We start from the raw sequence: 22,242 nt of genomic DNA, 5'->3' as shown, positions 1-22,242 counted from the left end.
GGGGATAGAGGCTGACTGTAATTCATGTTGGTTTGGGGCCCACAGCACTATTAGCAGCGGTACAGGGAGGAGCTGGCCCGGGCTGTGCAGGAGAGCCAGGCCCAGACGAGGGAGGGACAGTGCTGGAGATACTTACTGAACATTCTGACCCAGCACCAAGACACCTTTTTTTTCTGCAGCAATAGACTAGATTAAAATGAGATTTCAAAGACAGATTCATGGTTTGCATTTTCCATTCTCTTGCTGCTACGACGGGATTGAGAATACTGCTTCGGCAAAATTGTGTGTGTGACTAATAGATGTTATGGTTGGCTCTATAACAATGTTCAATACAGACAGCGTAGATTTGTTTCTGCCCGCGATTCAATCCGATCACGGGTTGTAGGCTATACTTTAACAGTAAAATGCTGTACATAAAATCTGACCTTAAAACTATTGTCTGCTGTCCAGCGTGCTGAGCTACGGACATAATCCCGGGCTAATTCTTTACAATGAATGCAACGTTGTGGTTTATTCATTTTTAAAAATTTCAATTGTTATGCAGCCTTAAATTCCACATAGAGAAACTGTTTTTAAAAAAGTGGTTCATCACAGTGACATTTTTGGGTAAACATTCCCTTTTGATCTGTAAATGATACTGAAAAATACATGTAAACATTTCATGGTTTTCACATTGACCGGAGCTGTAGCTGAAGTGAGAGATTTTAAATAGGTCCCTCAAAGATTTAAACCGTTTCTGGACCCAAAGTTCTCTGATCCCATGTAGATGCACTCACTAATAAAATTAAAGTAATGCACTCTACAAAACATGTTTTTAAAAAGGCCTTCCTTTGGAACGGTTCCCTTAGGCGCTACCTGCCCTGAGCAAATGTACGGCTTCGCCTCTCCCCAGTCAGCGGGGGTGTACGGTTAAGACTTAACGTCTGCGAAACAAGATGTCCCAACTGTCCCTCCAGCGCAATGAAGCCAGCTGCTCAGCGCTCAGTTCTGGCTGACCATAGGTGAGAGGACTGAAGGTCCGAAAGGACAGATATACTGAGGACAACCCCGCCAATACGACTCCATGAAGAGCACGCCGGAGAGAAGCACACCTAGAGAGGAGGAGAATGGAACGATTATGACCGGTCATGAGAAAGGCAACCGCGTGACCTGATTCAATCCACAACCCGAGACGAGTCATTGGTGCCCACCTCAACATGTGTGTGTGCAGGTGCTCCAAAACCACAGGGATCAGCAGGATCTGGAAGGTGAGAGCTGGCAGGTAGTGATACAGGAACAGCGTCTTCTCCATCATGAAGAAGGGCAGGTAGTTGACGGCCCAGCCACCAGCACACACTACTCCTGCCTGAAGCAGCTGGCACCAGGTGGCTGGACAACAAAGTCAAACATTACATGACTGCTTTTTGCCATGCCACTTTGCATCATGTCAGCGTTTACATATCGTATGTCCGAAAGGCGAGTGTACCTTCCGGAATGTCTTCAATTTTCCGCCGCCTCCTTAATAGGTACGATAGGAAAAGAATGACGTACACCGCAAGGGCGAGGTTTGCCAGGGTCCAAGTGACAAAGTTCCCAATCAGGTGGATCTGGGCCTGAAACAGAGGGTCAAGGCTCATCAAGCTAACACGTGGTTGCGCCATTCCATTTCAATGTAAAAATTCATTAATACACACAACTGTTCAAATCTTGGCTGGAGTACAGTAGAGATATTGCAATATAAAACACAGCACACTTGAGTGAATGACTGACAAAAGGTTGAAGCAAACCTACATTGCTTGCAGGGTGGAGCCAGTACGCAATGTTGGTATTCATAGTGATCCATTCTAGAGGTGAAGAGCTGTACTTGTGTTCAGAATCCTCATGCTTCACCGTCAGCATCTTCCACTGTCAGACCAACACAAAAGGAGAGAACGTGAAGTCCACCAATGAAACAGCCTAAAAAGGAATCACGTGCTCATAGATATGCCATCCTATTCTTACCTGTAGCTCCAGGAATTTTGCAATGAAGGTGAGGTTGCGGTTGATGTCAATGTGTGTGGGGGAGTGTAGCTCCAGCTCTCTCTCCCTCTGCTCCAGACCTAAAAAATAAAAGGCATTCTCTCATCATAACACCCATAACACAGTAACAATTACACAAAGTGTAGCGATTCGGTTAAGAAGCCTGATGAATGAGTTGAATAAATGTGATATGAAGGTTGTAATGAATGACACAGCAAACACTCAAAATATGTTATGACTGGTTTCATAAAGGTTTTATGAATGCCTCATGTATAGCTCCTGTAAGTAAAGTGTTACTGAACGTAGATGATGATGTGTTAGGAAAGCTTACTTCTGCCGTAGCGGTGCTCCTCTACATTCCACACACCGCTGGGCTGGTAGCCCTTGTAGATCTTATCCCCCACCACTTCCAGCTGCCTGTAGCCCCACTCTGGAAGGGAGGAACCGCTCAGCTGCACGTCGACAACATCAGAAAGAGGATGTTAAAACAGATAAAACAGTAAAGACAAACAGTTTGAGAAATCCCCCGGGCTCCCTGAGCGTACCTTGAGCACAGCCGAGGTGTTGATGTGAATCAAACGTACTTCAGAGAGAATAGTCTTCCAGACATCTTGTTCCGCCTCCCTGTTCGCAATGTCCTACAGAACAGAGTTAAGAACAATGTCAGTATATACTGTATATGTACACTCAGTGGCCAATTTATATAGTTAAAAAAATTATTGGATTTGGAAAATTCAGCCACACCCATTGTTGACAGGTGTATAAAAATCAGGCACACGACCATGCAATCCCTGTAGCCAAACATTGGCAGTAGAATGCCCATACTGAAGAGCTCAGTGACTTTGAACGTGGCAGTCATAGGATGCCACTTTCCAACAAGTCAGTGCCTTCTGCCCTGTTAGAGCTAGAGCTGCCCCAGTCAACTCTATGTGCTGTTACTGTGAAGTGGAAACGTCTAGGAGCAACAACGGCTGAGCCACAAAATGGTAGGCCACGCAAGCTCCCAGAATGGGTCCGCCTAGTGCTGACTCACGTAGCGTGTAAAAATCATCTGTCCTCGGTTGTAACACTCACTACAGAGTCCCAAACTGCCTCTGGAAGCAATGTCAGCACAATAACTGTTCGTCGAGAGCTTTATGAAATGGGTTTCCATGGCTGAGCAGCCACACACAGGAGCCTAAAGTCACCATGCGCAATGCCAAGCGTCGGCTGGAGTGGGGTGTTAAGCTCGTCGCCATTGGACTCTGGAGCGGTGGAAACACCTTCTCTGGCGGGATGAATCATCCGTTACCATCTGGCAGTCCAAAGGACGAATCTGGGTTTGGCGGATGCCAGGAGAACGTTACCTGCCCCAATGCATAGTGCCAACTTTAAAGTTTGGTGGAGGAGGAATACTTGACTGGGGCTGTTTTTCATGGTTCAGGCTAGGCCCCTTAGTTCCAGTGAAGGGAAAGCTTAACACTACAGCATACAATGACATTCTAAAAGATTCTGTGCTTCCCCAAACTGTTGCCAAAGTTGGAAGGCCCATTCCTGTTTCAGCATGACAATGCCCGTGTACAAAGCGAGGTCCATACAGAACTGGCTTGTCGAGATCATTGTGGAAGAACTTAACTGGCCTGCACTGAGCCCTGACCTCAACCCCATCGAACACCTTTGGGATTAATTGGCATGCTGACTGAGAGCCAGGCCTAATCGCGCGACCTCACAAATACTCGTGACGGAATGGAAGCAACTCCCTGCAGTAATGTTCCAACATCTAGTGGAATGCCTTCCAAATATAGTAAAGGCTGTTATAGCAGCAAAGTGGCACCAACTCCATATTAATGCCCATGATTTTGGAATGAATGATGTTCAACGAGCAGGTTCACATACTTTTGCTCATGTAGTGAATATACATATACAGTTGAAGTCGGAAGTTTACATACACCTTAGCTAAATACATTTACTCAGTTTCACAATTCCTGACATTTAATCCTAGTAAAAAAATCCCTGTATTAGGTCAGTTAAGAGCACCACTTTATTTGAAGAATGTGAAATGTCAGAATAATAGTAGTTGAGAGAATTATTTATTTCAGATTTTACTTTCATCACATTCCCAGTGAGTTAGAAGTTTACATACACTCAACAAGTAGTTGGTAGCATTGCCTTTAAAATTGTTTAACTTGGGTCAAACGTTTTGGGTAGCCTTCCACAAGTTTCCCACAATAAGTTGGGTGAATTTTGGCCCATCCCTCCTGACAGAGCTGGTGTAACTGAATCAGGTTTGTCGGCATCCTTGCTCACACTTTTTCAGTTCTGTCCACAACATTTCTATGGGATTGAGGTCAGGGCTTTGTGATGGCCACTCCAATACCTTGACTTTGTTGTCCTTCAGCCATTTTGCCACAACTTTGGAAGTATGCTTTGGGTCATTACCCATTTGCGACCAAGCATTAACTTCCCGACTGATGTCTTGAGATGTTGCTTCATTATAGCCACATCATTTTCCATCCTCATGATGCCATCTATTTTATGAAGTGCACATGATGAAACTGGCACTCATGAGAACTGCCACAGGAAGAGGATAAGTTCATTAGAGCTACCAGCCTCAGAAATTGCAGCACGTAACAGACGCATCTCAACATCAACTGTTCAGAGGAGACTGCCAATAAGAAGAGACTTGCATGGGCCAAGAAACACGAGCAATGGACATTAGACCAGTGAAAATCTGTCCTTTGGTCTGATAATCCAAATTTGAGATTTTTGGTTCCAATCGCTGTGTCTTTGTGAGACGCAGAGTAGTTGAACAGATGACTTCGGCACGTGTGGTTCCCACTGTGATGCATGGAGGTGGTGTGATGGTGCTTTGCTGATGACACTGTCGTTGATTTATTTAGAATTCAAGGCACACTTAACCAGATTGGCTACCACGGGATTCTGAAGCGATACACCATCCCATCTGGTTTGTGCTTAGTGGGACTATTATTTGTTTTTCAACGGGACAATGAACCCACATATCTCCAGGCTGTGTAAGGGCTATTTGTTCAAGAAGGAGAGTAATTGAGTGCCGCATCAGATGACCTGGCCTCCTCAATCACCCGGCTGCAATCCAATTATAGTAAGTATAGCTGAGAGTTTTCAGCTATACTATTCGTGGCTGTTTATTTACCACCACAGATATCTGCTGGCACTAAGACTGCACTCAGTCAGCTGTATAAGGAAATAAGCAAACAGGAAACCACTCATCCAGAGGTGGAGCTCCTAGTGGCCGGAGACTTTAATGTAGGGAAACTTAAATCAGTTCTACCAAATTTCCATCAACATGTTAAATGTGCAACCAGAGGGGAAAAAAAATTCTAGATCACCTGTACTCCACACACAGATGCATACAAAGCTCTCCCTCACCCTACATTTGGTAAATCCGACCACAACTCTATCCTCCTGATACCTGCTTACAAGCCAAAATGAAAGCAGGAAGCACCAGTGACTCGGTCTATAAAAGACGTGTTCAGATGAAGCAGATGCTAAACTACAGGACTGTTTTGCTATCACAGACTGGAACATGTTCCTGGATTCTTCCGATGGCATTGAGGAGTACACCACATCAGTCACTGGCTTTATCAATAGGTACGCCGAGGACATTATCCCCATAGTGACTGTGCGTACATACCCCAACCAGAAGCCATGGATTACAGGCAACATTCGCACAGAGCTAAAAGGGTAGAGCTGCCGCTTTCAAGCTGCGGGACTCTAACCCGGAAGCTTACAAGAAATCCTGCTATGCCCCATGACGAACCATCAAACAGGCAAAGCGTCAATACAGGGCTAAGATTGAATCATACTACACAGTCTCCGACGCTCGTCTTATGTGGCAGGGCTTGCAAACTATTACAGACTACAAAGGGAAGCACAGCCATGAGCTGCCCAGTGACATGAGCCTACCAGACTAGCTAAATCACTTCTATGCAAGAAACACTGATGTATGCATGAGCATCAGCTGTTCCAGACGACTATGCGAACACGTTCTCCGTAGCCAACGTGAGTAAGACCTTTAAACAGTTCAACATACACAAGGCTGCGGGGCCAGACAGATTACCAGAATAGTCCCTGTGCCCAAGAACACAAAGGCAACCTGCCTAAATGACTACAGACCCGTAGCACTCAAGTCCATAGCCATGAAGTGCTTTGAAAGGCTGGTAACGGCTCACATCAACACCATTATCCCAGAAACCCTAGACCCACTTCAATTTGCATACTGGACAAAAGGAACACTCATGTGAGAATGATATTCATTGACAACAGCTCAGCAGTCAACACCACAGTACCCTCAGAGCTCATCACTAAGCTAAGGATCCTGGGACTAAACACCTCCCTCTGTAACTGGATCCTGGACTTCCTGTCAGGCCGCCCCCAGGTGGTGAGGGTAGGTAGCAACACATCTACCACGCTGATCCTCAACACTGGAGCTCCCCAGGGGTGGGTGATCAGTCGCCTCCTGTACTCCCTGTTCACCCACGACTGCATGGCCAGGCACGACTCCAACACCATCATTAAGTTAGCAGACGACACAACAGTGCTAGGCCTGATCACCGACAACGACGAGACAGCCTATAGGGAGAAGGTCAGAGACCTGGCCGTATGGTGCCAGAATAACAACCTATCCCTCAATGTAGCCAAGACTAAGGAGAGGATTGTGGACTACAGGAAAAGGAGGACCGAGCACGCCCCTATTCTCATTGATGGGGATTTAGTGGAGCAGGTTGAGAGCTTCAAGTTCCTTGGTGTCCACATAAAAAAACGAACTAGAATGATCCAAACACACCAAGACAGTTGTGAAGAGGGCACAACAAAGTTTATTCCCCCTCCTTCTGTAGCTCAGTTGGTAGAGCATGGCGCTTGTAACGCCAGGGTAGTGGGTTCGATCCCCGGGACCACCCATACGTAGAATGTATGCACACATGACTGTAAGTCGCTTTGGATAAAAGCGTCTGCTAAATGGCATATATTATTATTTTATATATAAAATAATTTGGCATGGGTCCTAAGATCCTCAAAAGATTCTACAGCTGCAACAGAGAGCATCCTGACTGGTTGCATCACTGCCTGGTACGGCAATTGCTCGGCCTCCGACCGCAAGGCACTACAGAGGGTAGTGCGTACGGCCCAGTATATCACTGGGGCTAAGCTGCCTGCCATCCAGGACCTCTACACCAGGCGGTGTCAGAGGAAGGCCCTAAAAATGGTCAAAGACCCCAGCCACCCCAGTCATATTCTGTTCTCTCTACTACCGCATGGCAAGTGGTACCGGAGTGCCAAGTCTAGGACAAAAAGGCTTCTCAACAGTTTTTACCCCCAAGCCATAAGACTCCTGAACAGGTAACCAATTGGTTACCTGGACTATTTGCATTGTGTGCCTCCCCCAACCCCTCTTTTACACTGCTGCTACTCTCTGTGTAGCTTATATGCATAGTCATTTTAACTATACATTCATGTACATACTACCTCAATTGGGCCGACCAACCAGTGCTCCCGCACATTGGCTAAACGGGCTATCTGCATTGTGTTCCGCCAACCCCTTTTATGCTACTCTATGTTCATCATAAAAACATAGTCACTTTAACCATATCCACATACTACCTCAAAATCAGCCTGACTACTGTTGTTTTATTTCTTTACTTACCCATTGTTCACCTAATACCTTTTTTGCACTATTGGTTAGAGCCTGTAAGTAAGCATTTCACTGTAAGGTGAATACACCTGTTGTATTCGGCAAACGTGAAAAATAAACTTTGATTTGAGATTGTTTGGGATGAGTTGGACCGCAGAGTGAAGGAAAAACAGCCAACAAGTACTCAGCATGTGGGAACTCCTTCAAGACTGTTGGAAAAGCATTCCAGGTGAAGCTGGTTGAGAGAATTGGATTGCGTCCTACCTGACAGGTCGCTCCTACCAGGTGGCGTGGCGAGAATCTGTCTCCTCACCACGCGCTCTCACCACTGGTGTCCCCCAGGGCTCTGTTCTAGGCCCTCTCCTATTCTCGCTATACACCAAGTCACTTGGCTCTGTCATAACCTCACATGGTCTCTCCTATCATTGCTATGCAGACGACACACAACTAATCTTCTCCTTTCCCCCTTCTGATGACCAGGTGGCGAATCGCATCTCTGCATGTCTGGCAGACAGATCAGTGTGGATGACTGATCACCACCTCAAGCTGAACTTCGGCAAGACGGAGCTGCTCTTCCTCCCGGGGAAGGACTGCCCGTTCCATGATCTCGCCATCACGGTTGACAACTCCATTGTGTCCTCCTCCCAGAGCGTTAAGAACCTTGGCGTGATCCTGGACAACACCCTGTCGTTCTCAACTAACATCAAGGCGGTGGCCCGTTCCTGTAGGTTCATGCTCTAAAACATCCGCAGAGTACGACCCTGCCTCACACAGGAAGCGGCGCAGGTCCTAATCCAGGCACTTGTCATCTCCCGTCTGGATTACTGCAACTCGCTGTTGGCTGGGCTCCCTGCCTGTGCCATTAAACCCCTACAACTCATCCAGAACGCCGCAGCCCGTCTGGTGTTCAACCTTCCTAAGTTCTCTCACGTCACCCCGCTCCTCCGCTCTCTCCACTGGCTTCCAGTTGAAGCTCGCATCCGCTACAAGACCATGGTGCTTGCCTACGGAGCTGTGAGGGGAACGGCACCTCAGTACCTCCAGGCTCTGATCAGGCCCTACACCCAAACAAGGGCACTGCGTTCATCCACCTCTGGCCTGCTCGCCTCCCTACCACTGAGGAAGTACAGTTCCCGCTCAGCCCAGTCAAAACTGTTCGCTGCTCTGGCCCCCCCAATGGTGGAACAAACTCCCTCACGACGCCAGGACAGCGGAGTCAATCACCACCTTCCGGAGACACCTGAAACCCCACCTCTTTAAGGAATACCTAGGATAGGATAAGTAATCCTTCTCACCCCCCTCCCCCCTTTAAGATTTAGATGCACTATTGTAAAGTGACTGTTCTACTGGATGTCATAAGGTGAATGCACCAATTTGTAAGTCGCTCTGGATAAGAGCGTCTGCTAAACGACTTAAATGTAAATGTAGAATGCCAAGAGTGTGCAAAGCTGTCAAAGCAAATGGTGGCTACTTTGAACAATCTAAAATATATATTTTGATTTGTTTAACACTTCTTTGGTTACTAAATGATTCCATGTGGTATTTCATAGTTGTCATGTCTTATTATTCTACAATGTAGAAAACAGTAAAAAATAAAAATCCTTGTATATAACTAGGCAAGTCAGTTAAATAACAAATTCTTATTTTCAATGTAGGCCTAGGAACAGTGGGTTAACTGCCTTGTTCAGGAGCAGAACAACATATTTTCACCTTGTCAACTCAGGGATTCAATCTTGTAACATTTTGGTTACTAGTCCAACGCTCTAACTACTAGGCTACCTGCCGCCCCAGAGGTGTCTATGAGTAGATGTGTCCAAACTTGACACACACGCGAATTGGTTCCAGTATCTCAGAAACAGGTGGCTTCCTGGGCTTTTCACGCACAACAGTGTCTAGGGTTTATCGAGAATGTCAGCGGCAGTCCTGTGGGTGAAAACAACGACTTCATCAGCAAGATGGAGAATGGCAAGAATCGCGCAAGCTAACAGACGGGCCACAAACAAGCAAATAACTGCGCTGTTCAACAGTGGTGTGCAGAACAGCACCTCAGAACGCATAACTCGTCGTTCCTTGTTACGGATGGGCGGCTCCAGTGGGCACGCCATCACCAACACTGGACAATTGAGGAGTGGGAAAAAGTTGCCTGGTCCGACGAATCCCGGTTCCTGTTGCATCATTCTGATGGCTGTCAGGATTTGGCATAAGCAGCACAAGTCCACGGCCCCATCCTGTCTGGTGTCGGTGGTGTAATGTTTTTTGAACACATTAGGTCCCTTGATACCAATTGAGCAACATTTCCATGCCCTGAAGAATTCAGGCTGTTCTGGAGGTAAAGAAATGGTCCAACCCGGTACTAGATATGTGTAACTAATAATGTGTAAGTCTTTTGTGGACATTGGAAAGAATCACAAAACAATGATCATAAAATGAGTGTATAAGTCATTGTGATTAAATACATGTCAAACAAAAAAGGTGCAGTATGAGGTGGTGGGAGGGGTGTGTGTGTGTGTGTGTGTGTGTGTGTGCACGTATGTCTCACCACTTTCCAGAGATTCTGGGCTGGCATTGACACATTGAAGTCAATGTAGCCAGACACCTCCTGTGCGTGAGGACTCATGGGAGCTGCAACGTCGTGCCTGAAAGACCATAAATAATACTAATGATGAGGTTAGGCAGTAGCTAAGCACAGTAACATGACTAATATATTGGTTACAGATAAATTGACTGGGGCGCAGACGGAAAAGGCGGTGTGCAGAACCGTGGCTATACAGTACGTGTTGAGGAGGCGGGAGGTCATGCCGTGAAGAAGCTGGACAACGTCACCATGGCGAACAGGGCGGGGAGGGCTGCTCACAACAAGGTCTTGTCTGGAAGAGAATCAGATAAACAACATGGCAACCGTTTAGTGGATAAACACTGCACCACAATGTGGGGGTGTTCTAGGCATCCAAATTAAAGCTGGCCTGCACAAACCTGCCTGGATCTTTGATTATCCACCAATTGTTGACATCTTTGAATGGATAACAGGTCACTTGCTGCTGGTGAGAGCTACCACGCCCATTTTCATACCTTCAGAGCACCAAAAAAATAAGAAACTGGTCATGCTGCAAGAACACAAATGCACTACATACTAGTGTTGTGTCACGTGCATGGTCCAGATCTGATAAAATAATGGAGAACCAGAAACACCCCCTCACCTGATGGGATAGTTTGCCTTATGGGAGTGTAGCCAGCAGGGTATGGGTTTACTGGAGACACTGCGGAGGGTCACCTGAGAGCCATAAGCCACCTCTAGAGGCTGACCTTGAGTGATCCTGGCCAATCCTCCCTGAATACAGCCAAACACACTAGATATAACCCCAAATGACATGCAGCAGAGCAGCGCCACTACCCAATGTCAAGTCTTATAAAAACACTTCATAAATCCAATAGATAATTCTGGTGGGTTGCTTGCCATCTCAAATGAGTCTCAGAGAGAGGGAGGGATGCTGACCTCTAGGCTGGCCTGGAAGGCACTGCTCATCATCTGGTCGTGTGGGCCACTGCGGTAGAGCAGATTCAAATGCACATAGAAGAAGCCCAGGTAGAGCAGTAGGGGTAGGACCACGAGGGCCAGGAAGCGGGTCACTACCTGCATCAGCACCACACCCTGCACGGTTGGGAGACACTTCAAACTTTAGCAGTATGCTACTGTGAAGTCAAGCTGTCCATTTGAATTAATGGATATATTCAGAAACAAAAAAACAAACCTAATGAACTCACATTGCTCAGTGCTCTGTCCCCAATAAGCTGCCACGTGTGCACGGCCGCCAAGCCCAGCAGCAGAAAGTAGGTGAACAGGCCCATGTACTTTACTCTGATGAATGAGAGAAGCAGACCGTTTAGACATGCATGCAAACAAACCCAAACCTTTATGGAGTTAGACCTAAAGAGGTAAAACACCCACAATCACAAACATGACCATGGGATGATTGTGAAAAACTGTTTAAACTTCAGTTTTTAATACATTCATTTCCATCCAATTAGTTTTAAAATGTGGCTGATTGAACTAACCCCACAGCACAGGCACATGTGACTCCAGTCAGCACCAGCCACGCCAATCTGACTGGTGAGCTAAAAAGGACAAAGAGAAACATTAGCTGGCTCGGACACAGGCTGAGAGCACGCCGAGCGGACACTACACATCAACCAAAATCAAGGAGTGGGGTACATTTCTGCTATGTACCCCACTTGTACTGTGTGTGTTAAGATGTGTTGGTGATCATGGAATGACAATCCCTTCCTAGTAGGTACAGAGGAATTGCAACACTCACCCGCTTTGTGCATTGTGAAATCTGAGGTAGGATACGACAGCGAGCAGAAGGAAGAAGATAAGCACAGATTCCAGCAGCATGAAGCGGGACTGAACAATCAAGGAATTCTCTGTTTCACAAAAACACATAGTTCATCTTACTACACTCAATGGAGATGGCAAACAATGAGCAACAATCGAGTCAAAAATCTAATATACAAATCCAAATTTGACTGTATAGGAGGAAGTACAGGACAACATTACCCATGAGGAAGAGCAATGCAGCCCCCAGCGCTGTGAGGTGCGAGTACCCGAGTTCCACAACCAGAAGGTAACACAGGGGTACACACAGTGACCCGGCCAGGGCCGGTATCAGTCTTAAACTCCATACAGGTACATTACTGGAGTACTCTGCAATGAATCGTAAGAAACAACTTGATTAAACAACTTAAGAAAAGCACATACATCCAGATGTTGGGAATTAGATCTAAAGATGCATTGGCAATGTAGTAATGAGATTTCCTACCTGCTCCAATCCTGTTCCAGATAAAGTTACCATCAAATCCACCAAGATAAGCTGTATAAATGAGAGAAACAACAATGAGCATTACTCTAAGTCTGTTATTCCCAAACTGGGTTAAGCAACAAAAAAAAGGTGATTCACATTTTCAAACAGCCCATTTAGATTTTCCAACAGGGCTACACATTTGGATGATGTTTCTCTCTCGCCTGAGTAGCCTTGTTTCACTGCCCCAAAAAATTAGATTAAACCATCTAGCGTTCATAGAAATAACACAATGTCAATTACAGGTAAGCCTAGTCAAATAATTAACATCCAGTCACATTAACAGTCCGTATGTAGCTGCTGCTCATTCCGTTTGTTCAACGGAAAAACAACAGATACCATTAATAAGAAGGGGCTAGAAGAGTCTTATATGGTGAGCTACCGAGTGTCTAGGACACATACTATTGTAGAGGTCTTCATTCTTTCTGCTGCCGCGGATATGGCTGGGACAATGCTGGGGAAAAAGGGCCAAAAAAACTATACAGACAATGCCTTCATCAAACACTGTTTCACAACACACCAGTGACATGGCAAGAGAGGTTCTGAAATGTTTACTGCTTTGCATACAAGCCAGTGAATTCTATAAGTTACAGCTGGAGGAGTCAACAATTGTGGCAGGCCTGGCACAGCTCCCGGTGTATGTCCGTTACGTTTATGGGATGTCAATTAAGGAAGACATCCTCTTCTGTAAACCACTGGAAAACAGGACAGGATATTTTTAAAGTACTGGACAGCTTTGTGCCATTAAATGGACTTTGGTGGTCAAGATGTGTTGGTATCTGTACTGATGGCGCAAAAGCCATGGCAGAGAGACATAGTGGAGTGGTAATGTACGTGCAAGCAGTTGCTCCCGACGCCACTTGGGTACACTGCACGGACGACATAAACAACTGGATTCGTTATCCCTTTCATACCCTGCAACAAGCGATTCTGTGAAAATTAAATTCAGAAGCCACTGCCAGATTTCTTGATAGGACTATACTCACGAGTACCCTGCCTTGGCAAATTGCACTGTTAAGACACTGATGACCTTTGCAACCACGTACTTATGTGAGAGTGTATTCTCGGCCCTCACTAGCATGCCAACTATACAAAGCAAATCAAATCAAATTTTATTTGTCACATACACATGGTTAGCAGATGTTAATGCGAGTGTAGCGAAATGCTTGTGCTTCTAGTTCCGACAATGCAGTGATAACCAACAAGTAATCTAACTAACAATTCCAAAACTACTGTCTTATACACAGTGTAAGGGGATAAGGAACATGTACATAAGGATATATGAATGAGTGATGGTACAGAGCAGCATACAGTAGATGGTATCGAGTACAGTATATACATATGAGATGAGTGTGTAGACAAAGTAAACAAAGTGGCATAGTTAAAGTGGCTAGTGATACATGTGTTACATAAGGATGCAGTCGATGTTGTAGAGTACAGTATATACATATGCATATGAGATGAATAATGTAGGGTAAGTAACATTATATAAGGTAGCATTGTTTAAAGTGGCTAGTGATATATTTACATCATTTCCCATCAATTCCCATTATTAAAATGGCTGGAGTTGGGTCAGTGTCAATGACAGTGTGTTGGCAGCAGCCACTCAATGTTAGTGGTGACTATTTAACAGTCTGATGGCCTTGAGATAGAAGCTGTTTTTCAGTCTCTCGGTCCCAGCTTTGATGCACCTGTACTGACCTCGCCTTCTGGATGATAGCGGGGTGAACAGGCAGTGGTTCGGGTGGTTGATGTCCTTGATGATCTTTATGGCCTTCCTGTAACAACGGGTGGTGTAGGGGGGTGTTCCCTCTGCTGTTTCCTGAAGTCCACAATCATCTCCTTAGTTTTGTTGACGTTGAGTGTGAGGTTATTTTCCTGACACCACACTCCAAGGGCCCTCACCTCCTCCCTGTAGGCCGTCTCGTCGTTGTTGGTAATCAAGCCTACCACTGTTGTGTCGTCCGCAAACTTGATGATTGAGTTGGAGGCGTGCGTGGCCACGCAGTCGTGGGTGAACAGGGAGTACAGGAGAGGGCTCAGAACGCACCCTTGTGGGGCCCCCGTGTTGAGGATCAGCGGGGAGGAGATGTTGTTGCCTACCCTCACCACCTGGGGGCGGCCCGTCAGGAAGTCCAGTACCCAGTTGCACAGGGCGGGGTCGAGACCCAGGGTCTCGAGCTTGATGACGAGCTTGGAGGGTACTATGGTGTTGAATGCCGAGCTGTAGTCGATGAACAGCATTCTCACATAGGTATTCCTCTTGTCCAGGTGGGTTAGGGCAGTGTGCAGTGTGGTTGAGATTGCATCGTCTGTGGACCTATTTGGGCGGTAAGCAAATTGGAGTGGGTCTAGGGTGTCAGGTAGGGTGGAGGTGATATGGTCCTTGACTAGTCTCTCAAAGCACTTCATGATGACGGAAGTGAGTGCTACGGGGCGGTAGCACTCACTTCCACACACAGGCTGTGTGTGGAAAATGATTTAAGACTGAGAACCTTTAAAGCACACCTTTCTAATTAACCTGTGGTGAGTTATTCACAATTTGATGAAGAAATAAGGTTTTATACATAAAATAAGGTTTTATATATATTATTATTATTGTGTCCTGGTCCTATAAGAGATCTTTGCCACTTCCCACATGCCGGGTTGTGACAAAAACTCACTGTGTGAGTGGCAGGCTTACCATGATGGCAGAAAACAACATTTAAGAGTGCGCTGACCCTGGTGCTAGAGGGGATACGCAGATGGAGGTTGAATGGGTACAGGACTAAACCATTTTTGGGAACCGCTGTTTTAAGTGAAGGGATTAAAGGTTAATCACAAAATTAATTTCCATGTAAATGCTAAATAGAATACACTATATATAAAAAAGTATGTGGACCTTCAGATTAGTGTGTGGACCTTCAGATTAGTGGATTTGTATTTTTCAGCCACATCCATTGTTGACAGGTGTATAAAATTGAGCACAGAGCCATGCAACCTCCATAGACAAGCATTGGTAGTAGAATTGCCTTACTGAAGAGCTCAGTGACTTTCAATGTGGTACAGTCTTCGATGCCACCTTTCCAACAAGTCAGTTGTTCAAATTTCTGCCCTGCTACAGCTGCCACGGTCAACTGTAAGTACTGTTATTGTTAAGTGGAAACACCTAGGAGCAACAACGGCTGAGCCACAAAGTGGTAGGCCACACAACTCACAGAACGGGACCGCCGAGTGCTGAAGCACGTAGCGTGTAAAAACAGTCTGTCCTCCTTTGTAACACTCACTACCGAGTTCCAAACTACCTCTGGAAGCAACATCAGCACATGAACTGTTCGTCGGGAGCTTTATGAAATGGGTTTCCATGGCCGAGCAGTCACGCACAAGCCTAAGATCACCATGCGCAATGCCAAGCGTCCGCTGGAGTGTTGTAAAACTCACCACCATTGGACTCTGGAGCAGTGGAAACGTGTTCTCTGGAGCAATGAATCACGATTCACCATTTGGCAGTCCGACGGAAAAATCTGGGTTTGGTGGATGCCAGGAGAACGTTACCTGCCCTAATGCATAGTGCCAACAGTAAAGTTTGGTGGAGGATGAATAATGGTCTGGGCTGTTTTTCATGGTTCAGGCTAAGCCCCTTAGTTCCAGTGAAGGGAAATCTTAACGCTACAGCAAATAATGACATTCTAGACAATTCTGTGCTTCCAACTTTGTGGCAACAGTTTGGGGAAGGCCCTTTCCTGTTTCAGCATGACAATGCCCCCGTGCACAAAGCAAGGTCCATACAGAAATGGTTTGTCAAGATTAGTGTGGAAGAACAGAGCCATGACCTCAATCTTTGGGATGAATTGTAACGCCGACTGAGAGCAAGGCCTAATCGCACATCATCAGTGCCTGACCTCTCTAATGCTCTTGTACCTGAATGGAAGCAAGTGCCCACAGCAATGTTCAAACTAGATGTGGAAAGCCTTCTCAGAAGATTGGAGCCTGTTATAGGAGGGGGGGTCCCATGCCCATGATTTTGAAATAAGATGTTCCACGAGCAGGTGTCCATACAAAACTTTTGGCCATGTAGTGTATGTTGTAAGGGTTCAGTACTTACCTCCAAATGCTAGAATCATGTGACCAAGAGGTGGACCACTCTCATCAATAAAGAAGACCTGCTTTGTGTAGAGAGATACAAACTGTCCATAGTACACCTCATCAAACCTGCAAAACATCAAAGGGGGTGTCAGGGCAAACTACTGTCTTGCTAAATATTTAAATAAACAATATCTTATTAAAAGAAACTATATTGGCCTTATCTACCAAGGGCAGTCCAGTAGCTGTGACAGTTAGGGGACAGTGTAGTATGGGCTACTGTTGTTTAATGTGGGCCCTTCAACGCCAGGATTTGTAGACTTTTGTTCCAGTACAGTTCTAGACACACAGATCGAGCCACTGAATAGTTGAATAGTTGAATCAATCAGGTTTGTTCTGTGTTTCACACTGGGTTGGAACAAAAGCCTGCACACCCTATTGGATCCGGACCAGGAGTGAATTACATAGAGGTTGGATATACAGTAGCTACTTACACTACAGCTTTAGGGAAGTTAATTCCATACAGTCTGGACAAAAGTCCAAGGGCTGTCACCACCACCAAAACCAAATTGATTTCGGCTCTGATCACAATAGGCAACTTGATAGACGTCAGCATGGCTCCTGTGTGCCCAGTTGTCAGCATTAACTACAAGGATTAAATCATAACCAATGACAAAATCAGACAATTGTTCCCACATTACAATCTACTTAGCTAGTTAACACTCGAATAAAAGACGAGACTAGAGACTGAGTGGATCCATGATGCTTGCATGGCCAAGTGTCTGTACAAAATGTAGCCAGCTACTGCTTGCTAACATATGGAGCAAAGAACATCACCTATAGGCAAATAGGCTACTCATTGAATTACATACCGAACAATTTAGGATATCTTGGCTACCTCTGTTGTAAACACATAATTCAGACTGATTCCATGTGTTTTCCCCTAACTAGCTAAACTAATTATAGCTAGCTAACCGAATGGCTAACCTTTACGCACCTCATTCCATCCACTCTTAGCAAGCTAACCTTAGCCTTTAATCTTCTAGCAAAATTTGAGGTCGCGAATGTATATTATTAACTAGCTAGGTACAATGGCCATACAACTACCTTTAATTTGGCACTGTTTCGGAATGTCTCAACATTTCGATGCCAGCACCGCTTTCCATCAGTGAGACCATCAATCGGTAATCGACTCGAGGGCCTGCTGCAGTGGAGACGATGGCCGCGTTCAGACGTTGCATGCATCAACCAATGCTTGCGTGTTACCTCATCGCCTGTGTCTATAATTAATACCGCGTTCAAACAGTGTTACATCTTTTTTGGCAACGTATTCAAGTAAGGAATCTGTGGCAAGATATCAGTAGGTTTATAATTGAACACATTTCTGACGAGTTTACACTATTGTGGAGAGATATACTGCTTGAAATCTTTACTTACGATATAAATAAGTTGAAACAATTTTATGGAATTCATTAAATTATTATTTTGGCCAAATGTCATATTCACAAATGTAAATTTACAAACAAAACACCACGTTTTATTACCTTACAAAAATACATGTAACTATATTTTAAGACAATTAAATACCCAATTTTTTAAAATAAAAAAAACATTAAAAAAACAAAATAATGCCGCGTTCAAAACAACTGGGAACACCTCCATAGTCTCATTACACTCCAGTTTGGAATTCCGAGATGGATGACCGTTCAAAACGATTTTCCCAGTCTGAGCTGTTTTTTTTGTTAGAGTTCCCAGTTGTAATGAACTCGGTAATAGGGGAACCGCATGTTTATTTAATTTAACATGTCCCAGATTGTGCGGGGTAGTTACATATGTTGGCCCTTTGTCCCGCAACCAAACACTCAAGACGCTTTCAGTCAGACTTCATATTGATGAGAATTTACATTCCAACCTATTTATTTTGCAATCACGTTGCGCTTATGACAACTATGCAACTCAGTGGCCAGTAGTGATGGGTCGTTCGCGAAAGAGTCGCCTCTAAATTGAACGTTGGGAGCCGGCTCGCATATCAGAAGAGCCTAATCTATTTATACAAATATTTTAATATATGAATATTCAATTTTTTTAATTAATAGAATTAACTAATTCAACGAACGAAAAATAAAATAATATAGGTCTAAATGCTCAAATGTACACTCTGGATAAGAGCGTCTGCTAAATGACTTAAATGTAATGTAATGTAAATGTATATATCACTAGCCACTTTAAACAATGCTACCTTATATAATGTTACTTACCCTACATTATTCATCTCATATGCATATGTATATACTGTACTCTACATCATCGACTGCATCCTTATGTAATACATGTATCACTAGCCACTTTAACTATGCCACTTTGTTTACTTTGTCTACACACTCATCTCATATGTACATTTACATTTAAGTCATTTAGCAGACGCTCTTATCCAGAGCGACTTACTGTATGCTGCTCTGTACCATCACTCATTCATATATCCTTATGTACATATTCCTTATCCCCTTACACTGTGTATAAGACAGTAGTTTTGGAATTGTTAGTTAGATTACTTGTTGGTTATCACTGCATTGTCGGAACTAGAAGCACAAGCATTTCGCTACACTCACATTAACATCTGCTAACCATGTGTATGTGACAAATAAAATTAGATTTGATTTGATTTTGATTTGATATTCGTTCTGACTGTCTGCTCAGACTAACAGCCTCACCTGTTGTTCTTGTCAATCAGACACGCAGTGTCAACCAATGAACCAAAGATGCGTGAGGGAGGGCTGAGCCAACTCCCTCACAGTCACACACTTTGCATCCGAGGAGAGAGAGGTAGGATAGCCGTGAAAACAACAGCAACGCAGTCTCTCTTCTATGTACCAGTTTATGGCAAAGTCTATGTTCGTAGCAAAACAAGGCCAAATTGATATTGCATTGGCTAAAAGGATTGCCACCAATTTCCAGCCGTGGAGGACAGAGGTTTTAGAAATTATAGCAATAGTCTATATGTATAAAATTTCAAGTAGGAAAACCCTTTTAAAATCACTTATTCCACAACTGTAGACTGAGAGCACACAGGCTTAAGTGCGGGAAAGAGTCCAAAAAGCTACTGCAGTTTGCCTTATTACTGACTGCTGGACATCAAGCCCTCAGCCCTCAGCAGTCCAATCCCTGTACCTTTTGCGGAATATCAGACTGTCCCTGATGTTTTTCCTGGAGAGAAGAGGCTTCTTTGCTGCCCTTCTTGACACCAGGCATCCTCCAAAAGTCTTCGCCTCACTGTGCGTGCAGATGCACTCACACTTGCTGCCATTCCTGAACAAGCGCTGTACTGGTGGTGCCCCGATCCCGCAGCTGAACCCTTCATCACAACAATTGAACCGCTTTCCTTGAAATTCTTGATGATCCGATAAAGAGTTGATTTAGGTGCAATCTTACTGGCAGCAATATCCTTGCCTGTGAAGCCGTTTTTGTGCAAAGCAATGATGACGGCACATGTTTCCTTGCAGGTAACCATGGCTGACAGAGGAAGAACAATGATTCCAAACACCACCCTCCTATTGAAGCTTTCAGTTTGTTATTCGAACTCAATCAGCATGACAGAGTGATCTCCAGCCTTGTCCTCATCAACACTCACACCTGTGATAACAAGAGAATCTCTGACATGATGTCAGCTGGTCCTTTTGTGGCAGGGCTAAAATGCAGTGGATTTTTTGGGGGGGGGATTCAGTTAATTTGCATGGCAAAGAGGGACTTTGAAATTAATTGCAATTCATCTGATCACTCTTCATAACATTCTGGAGTATATACAAATTGCCATCATACAAACTGAGGCAGCAGACTTTGTTAAAATTAATGTGTCATTCTCAAAACTTTAGGCCACGACTGTACAGTATATATATTTTTCACTTTAGTTTATTTAGTAAATATTTTCTTAACTCTATTTCTTGAACTGCATTGTTTGTTAAGGGCTTGTAAGTAAGCATTTCAAGGTAAGGTCTGCAACTGTTGTATTCAGGCGCATGTGACAAATCAAATTTGATTTGTTCAAGTAGGCTATCCATCCCCATTTTTAAAGATCGCCCTACATCCGACTACCAAAGACACGCTCCAGGCCTGCGTAAGGACAGTGCAATGGAACGGGATAAATGAATTACATCATCATGCTTCTGACCCGATCCTATTTAAAACAAGTTGTTCTGTTTTTATTAGAATTATATAATACATTGTTTTAGACCTTATCAAACCCTAGTGGATTTAATCTTAATTATTGACTGTTTGGCATGTCCATGTTCAGAACGCAATTTACAGCAGGCCTAGCCGCTATATCAGTGTGAATGTTATAGCCTGTTTAACAATGCATTTCTATATTGAAGCAATGCAATTAGAACAAATGTGAACTGCAAACATTTAACATATTTAGCAAATATGGGGCAGACTATATAACGAACTAGGCTATAAACTGAATAACATTCAAAGTGAAGTTGATGACAACATAATACATAAAATACCATAAATACACAACTTGAAGCAACCACATATTTAGCCATGGAGCACGTTCTGATTGGTCAAGCCTTGACAAAGCAACAACTTATTTATTCATCGAAACCCAGCCCTTTCGCGCCACCGCCAGCTACTGCACCCATAATTCCAGTTGTGAAAATAGCAACAATATTGGACACCTCGAATCGCTAAAGCTACTGCCAGCTCTAGAGGGTGCAATCAATTCAAGACTCAAAAAGCTCACTTCAATGAAGTGAGTAGAAAAATGGTCCAATGTAGCAGAACATATTATTTCCCCGATGTTCCGACTGAGCTTCTGACTGTCATATTTAAGGCCGATTAGAAATACAGTACCAGTCAAAAGTTGGGACACACCTACTCATTCCAGGGGTTTTCTTTATTTTTTATATTTTTACATGGTAGAATAATAGTTAAGACATCAAAACTATGAAATAACACATATGGAATTATGTAGTAACCAAAAAAAAGTGTTAAACAAATCAAAATATATTTTATATTTGAGATTCTTCAAAGTAGCTACCCTTTGCCTTGATGACAGCTTTGCACACCCTTGGCATTCTCTCAAGCAGCTTCAGCTTAGTCACCTGGAATGCATTTCAATTAACAGGTGTGCCTTGTTAAAAGTTCATTTGTGGAATTTATTTCCTTCTTAATGTGTTTGAGCCAATCAGTTGTGTTGTGACAAGGTAAGGGTGGTATAGAGAAGACAGCCCTATTTGGTAAAAGACCAAGTCCATATTATGGCAAGAACAGCTCAAAACAGCAAAGAGAAACGACAGTCCATCAGTATTCTCCTTGGACAAATAGCCCTGACACAGCCTGGAGGTGTGTTGGGTCAATATCCCGTTGAAAAACAAAATGATAGTTCCACTAAGTGCAACCCAGATGGGATGACGTATCCCTGCAGAATGCTGTGGTAGCCATGCTGGTTAAGAAGACATGAAGGTCAGTCAATCGGGACAATTTCAAGAACTTTTAAAGTTTCTTCAAGTGCAGTCGCAAAAACCATCAAATGCTATGATGAAACTGGCTCTCTCATAAGCAGAGGATAAGTTCATTAGTTAATTGCACCTCAGACTGCAGCCCAAATAAATGCTTCACAGAGTTCAAGTAAGACATCTCAACACCAACTTTTCAGAGGAGACTGCGTGAATCAGGCAT

General features: G+C 44.3%; 1 protein-coding gene across 3 annotated transcripts; it reads right to left on the bottom strand.

Moving 5' to 3' along the window:
- Positions 1–485: 485 nt before the first annotated feature.
- On the bottom strand, positions 486–17,839 carry pomt1 (protein-O-mannosyltransferase 1). 3 transcript variants are annotated; one of them, XM_046348564.1, is made up of 20 exons: positions 17,674–17,839; positions 17,061–17,187; positions 16,589–16,695; positions 12,466–12,516; positions 12,204–12,350; positions 11,962–12,070; positions 11,702–11,761; positions 11,411–11,504; positions 11,142–11,297; positions 10,846–10,976; positions 10,622–10,717; positions 10,423–10,515; positions 10,188–10,284; positions 2,544–2,636; positions 2,330–2,450; positions 1,981–2,078; positions 1,771–1,884; positions 1,466–1,592; positions 1,191–1,368; positions 486–1,091 (listed from the first exon to the last, which is right to left on the bottom strand). In XM_046348564.1, the coding sequence occupies exons 2-20, from the start codon at positions 17,180–17,182 to the stop codon at positions 917–919; spliced, it is 2,169 nt and encodes a 722-aa protein (XP_046204520.1). In that variant the 5' UTR covers positions 17,183–17,187; positions 17,674–17,839; the 3' UTR covers positions 486–916. The 3 variants fall into 3 exon arrangements, with proteins under 3 accessions (XP_046204520.1, XP_046204519.1, XP_046204518.1); XM_046348563.1 differs by having other exon boundaries at positions 17,061–17,212; positions 17,564–17,838; XM_046348562.1 differs by having other exon boundaries at positions 17,061–17,212; positions 17,674–17,838.
- Between the last annotated feature and the right edge of the window lie 4,403 nt (positions 17,840–22,242).

Source organism: Oncorhynchus gorbuscha, linkage group LG05, assembly GCF_021184085.1.
Source record: "Oncorhynchus gorbuscha isolate QuinsamMale2020 ecotype Even-year linkage group LG05, OgorEven_v1.0, whole genome shotgun sequence".
Lineage (NCBI taxonomy): Eukaryota > Metazoa > Chordata > Actinopteri > Salmoniformes > Salmonidae > Oncorhynchus > Oncorhynchus gorbuscha.
Note: the sequence above shows the minus strand (reverse complement) of the source record. Positions and strands in the feature narration are given on the sequence as shown.

Coding starts and splice junctions, on each gene's coding strand:
- pomt1 (XM_046348562.1), bottom strand. CDS start 17,811: ATGCATGCAACGTCTGAACGCGGCCATCGTCTCCACTGCAGCAGGCCC. Junction 16,696..17,060: donor AACTTCCCTAAAGCTGTAGT/GTAAGTAGCTAC, acceptor GATGTTTTGCAG/GTTTGATGAGGTGTACTATG. Junction 12,517..16,588: donor CATGATTCTAGCATTTGGAG/GTAAGTACTGAA, acceptor TCATTTATACAG/CTTATCTTGGTGGATTTGAT.